Raw genomic sequence first — 3,173 nt, forward strand, 5'->3', positions numbered from 1 at the left:
ACATCTGGTGAAAATTTCATGTCATTAGCACCTCTAGTAATATATTTACTGAGAAAAATGGTGACGTGTTCAATACTTATTTTACCCGCTGTAATTTTCCATCTGCCTTAATGTTCGCTGGTACATCTCAATGTGGTGAATCCAATCTGACAAATAGTGTGGGCAATCCCGCTGAGCCGAGCTCTCAGATTCTCCAGATCAATTCCATCTTACCAGCAAAGTCCAGGAACCACAGTCGGCCCACGACCCTCAAGAACCGCTTGCAGACAGAGTCTAGCTTGCCCAGGGTTTGAGTCTGAGTGCTGAAAGAATGGCAATTCTTGATATTGGTCAGGCTGCCAGGAAATGAACAGCCACCAACACTGTTTTGCAGAACACCAGGAAACCACCAAGCCAATCTGTAGAATCCAGTGATCAGAATCCAAAATATAAATAGAACAGAGGTCCCATCTTTGACAGGTCCTTCCATGGAWGAAAACTTTGTTCCAAAAATTTATTAAGAGACCAGCTAACCAAATCCTTAAAAATAAATCCATAATTTCTGGTTTCGGATGAAAACGTAGAGGAGGCTCCAAAACAGCAAAGCAGGGAAGATAAGGAAGGGCAGAAGAGAGGGAAAAAGAGACTTAAGTTCTCCTCTGAGGGCAGGAAAAAAGTGAGAGAGACAAAAAGAGAGACAAAGAAAACACACGTTCTTCTTCCAGGAGATCCTGGCCCCTGCCCATGCTGCAACAAAACCTGGTGCTTCTGCCATCACAGTGCTTGATTGGCCAGTCAGCTAGCTGGAACTAAACCCTATTGAGAATCTGTGGGGTATTCCCAACACCACAGCCACCCCCTGGGCTTCCATAACTCCCAGGCAATGCCACAGGCTGATTGCCTCAATGCCAYGTTGCATCAAGGCAGTGATTATGGCAAAGGGACTCCAGACCAAGTATTGAAGATTGACATTTAATTTAAGTACCATAATTTGATTGATTTGATGTGATCCTTTTTTCTTTCTTTTGTTTCTGCAAAAACTGAAAAGTAGTTTGGGCTGATTCCTTCACAGTATTCTAATTTTTTGAATTCCTGTCTTCGTTAGTTTTAAGAGCTGGAAGCCTAAATTATGTAAAAATAAACAAATAAATACTTGAAATTGGTTCATCTGTGGGCCCTGAATCTATAACCTATGAGAATTGAAYTTTTTTGAATGGAATTATGGAAATTAAAAAACTTTTCCATGACCTTCTAATTTTTTTGGAAAGGGTCTGTACATTTACCTCTTTTGAGTCAACCCTTTTCAAAATAGTCACCACTGCTGAACATCCAAACACTAAGGCAGACACTATAAAACACTATAAATCAGCCAGTGTTACAGAAAGTAAGTCAGGTCAATTCATTTGTAAAACATAGTGTAGCACAATATATWGCCATTAACATAAGTCTCTGTGGGATACGTTAAACTGGGCTGATATTGTTTGGGAGAGGAAATGTTTTTTTGAGTGGTATCTGTTTGATAGTGATAGTGATGCTGCACAGCCAGGAAAAACTGAAGTAGAGCCATGACAGAGGTCTGGTCATGTTTTTATGGTATCGAAAAAAGACACAAGTGTGTTTGTGTGTATATGTATTTAAATAATTTGTGTTTATGTAATATGGGTAAATATCAGTTATTGGCCATAACACCAATAATAATATTGAATATCGATATCTGCTGACTTTTTCATATCGGAGCATCCCTAGTGAAGCACTTTTAAAAATGCTGCAACCAAAGTGCTGAACACAATAAAGGTGAAATATGACAAAAGCAAAGATCAAAACAAATGATTTTGAAATAGCAGGAAAAAGTAAACATATTCACTCTACAATAAAATTGTAAAACAGCTCACTGTGGGTGAAATGAAACAATAATATGTTATGGTAGTAGCTGAGAGTAATTACCAACACATACTCCAAGCACTGACTGATCATTTGAAATCTGTTTTTAAAATTTTAATTTAATAACTTTAACTTTAATCCCATGAATCACATGAACCACTGGAGAGATTTGAAAGAAATTGTAAGAAATAAACAATCCTGGTTTAATCTTCTGAATAAACAATGGATCCTAACTAAATATATATTTGCTTTAGAATTAAAGAAAATTTTCAAATCTAATCCCCCTGAATAAAGAGAGCCAGTCTAAAGCCAGTGTCCTCAGCATCAGGATGCAGGTCTCAGGAGGTTAGATGTGTTAATTTCAATAAGCTGAGAAGTGTCAGATTTTCACAATAACAAGTACCTGTAAATAATAATAATAAAACTAAAGTAACCTTATCAGAAGGTGATTCTGTGTTAGTCAAATAATTTATGTATGACAACAAATAACTGTTCTTGCTTCTGGTTTTTGTGGCACCCCTGCATTGTGCTGGTGTGAATGAACCACTGTGATCACACTGAATCCTGTCCATGTTGTCCGTCTGTAGACGTGCAGTGCTGTGGAATGCTGGGAGCTGCAGTGTAACGTGGGTCTGCTGCAGAGAGGAGGCAGCGTCATCCTGAGTGTACGCTCCAGACTGTGGGCTGAAACCTTCATCACAGTGAGTCCACTCCTTCTCTCATCTGTTTTACTCTTAGTGCTGTCAACTTACATCAGACTGGGAGGTAAAACCAAAGACTGTAAACCAAGACAGCAATAATATTCTCTCATACTGAGCCTTACTGAATCTGAGCTATTTCCTCCTATGAATTTGTTGCTCACTGGAAGTCGTTATATTCCTTCGTTGACGCATCATAAAGTTTTCTAATCTCCTCCATGAGACGTTCTTCAAAATTTGACTCCATTTCGTCCAGAAATGACACAGATTCTCAACTTTATCACCTCTAAAACAGTACTCGCCCGGCCGTTTATTGGGCGACACTGCGAACGCGGACGTAAAAAAATTGATCTCTGCTCAGACCAGTCCGGCCACTTTGAGTCCGCATTGAGTCTGTCCGGACCTCCGTGGATCGAAGTAGGCCTGAGTATGTGGGGGCCTTTAGAGTGTTTAAGTGTTAGAGTGTTAGAATGTTAAAGTGTTAGAGTGTTTAAGTTTTAGAGTGTTTAAGTTTTAGAGTGTTAGAAGTGTTCGAGTGTTCTCAGATAATACAATTTCCCATTTTCTCGTTCTGCCTGCTCTGACTTCCGTTCAGAAGAGCTGTTTATGTTAATG

General features: G+C 39.2%; 1 protein-coding gene across 1 annotated transcript in view; it reads left to right on the plus strand.

The window, feature by feature from the left end:
• LOC106532239 (integrin alpha-5) overlaps positions 1 to 3,173 on the plus strand; it is a gene marked incomplete in the record, with an annotated part of 81,050 nt that overhangs the window by 75,628 nt on the left and 2,249 nt on the right. The window contains 1 exon segment of the mRNA XM_014028263.1: positions 2,448 to 2,561. Within this exon segment, the coding sequence (XP_013883717.1) occupies positions 2,448 to 2,561 (114 nt within the window).

Source organism: Austrofundulus limnaeus, unplaced genomic scaffold, assembly GCF_001266775.1.
Source record: "Austrofundulus limnaeus strain Quisiro unplaced genomic scaffold, Austrofundulus_limnaeus-1.0 Scaffold737, whole genome shotgun sequence".
NCBI lineage: Eukaryota > Metazoa > Chordata > Actinopteri > Cyprinodontiformes > Rivulidae > Austrofundulus > Austrofundulus limnaeus.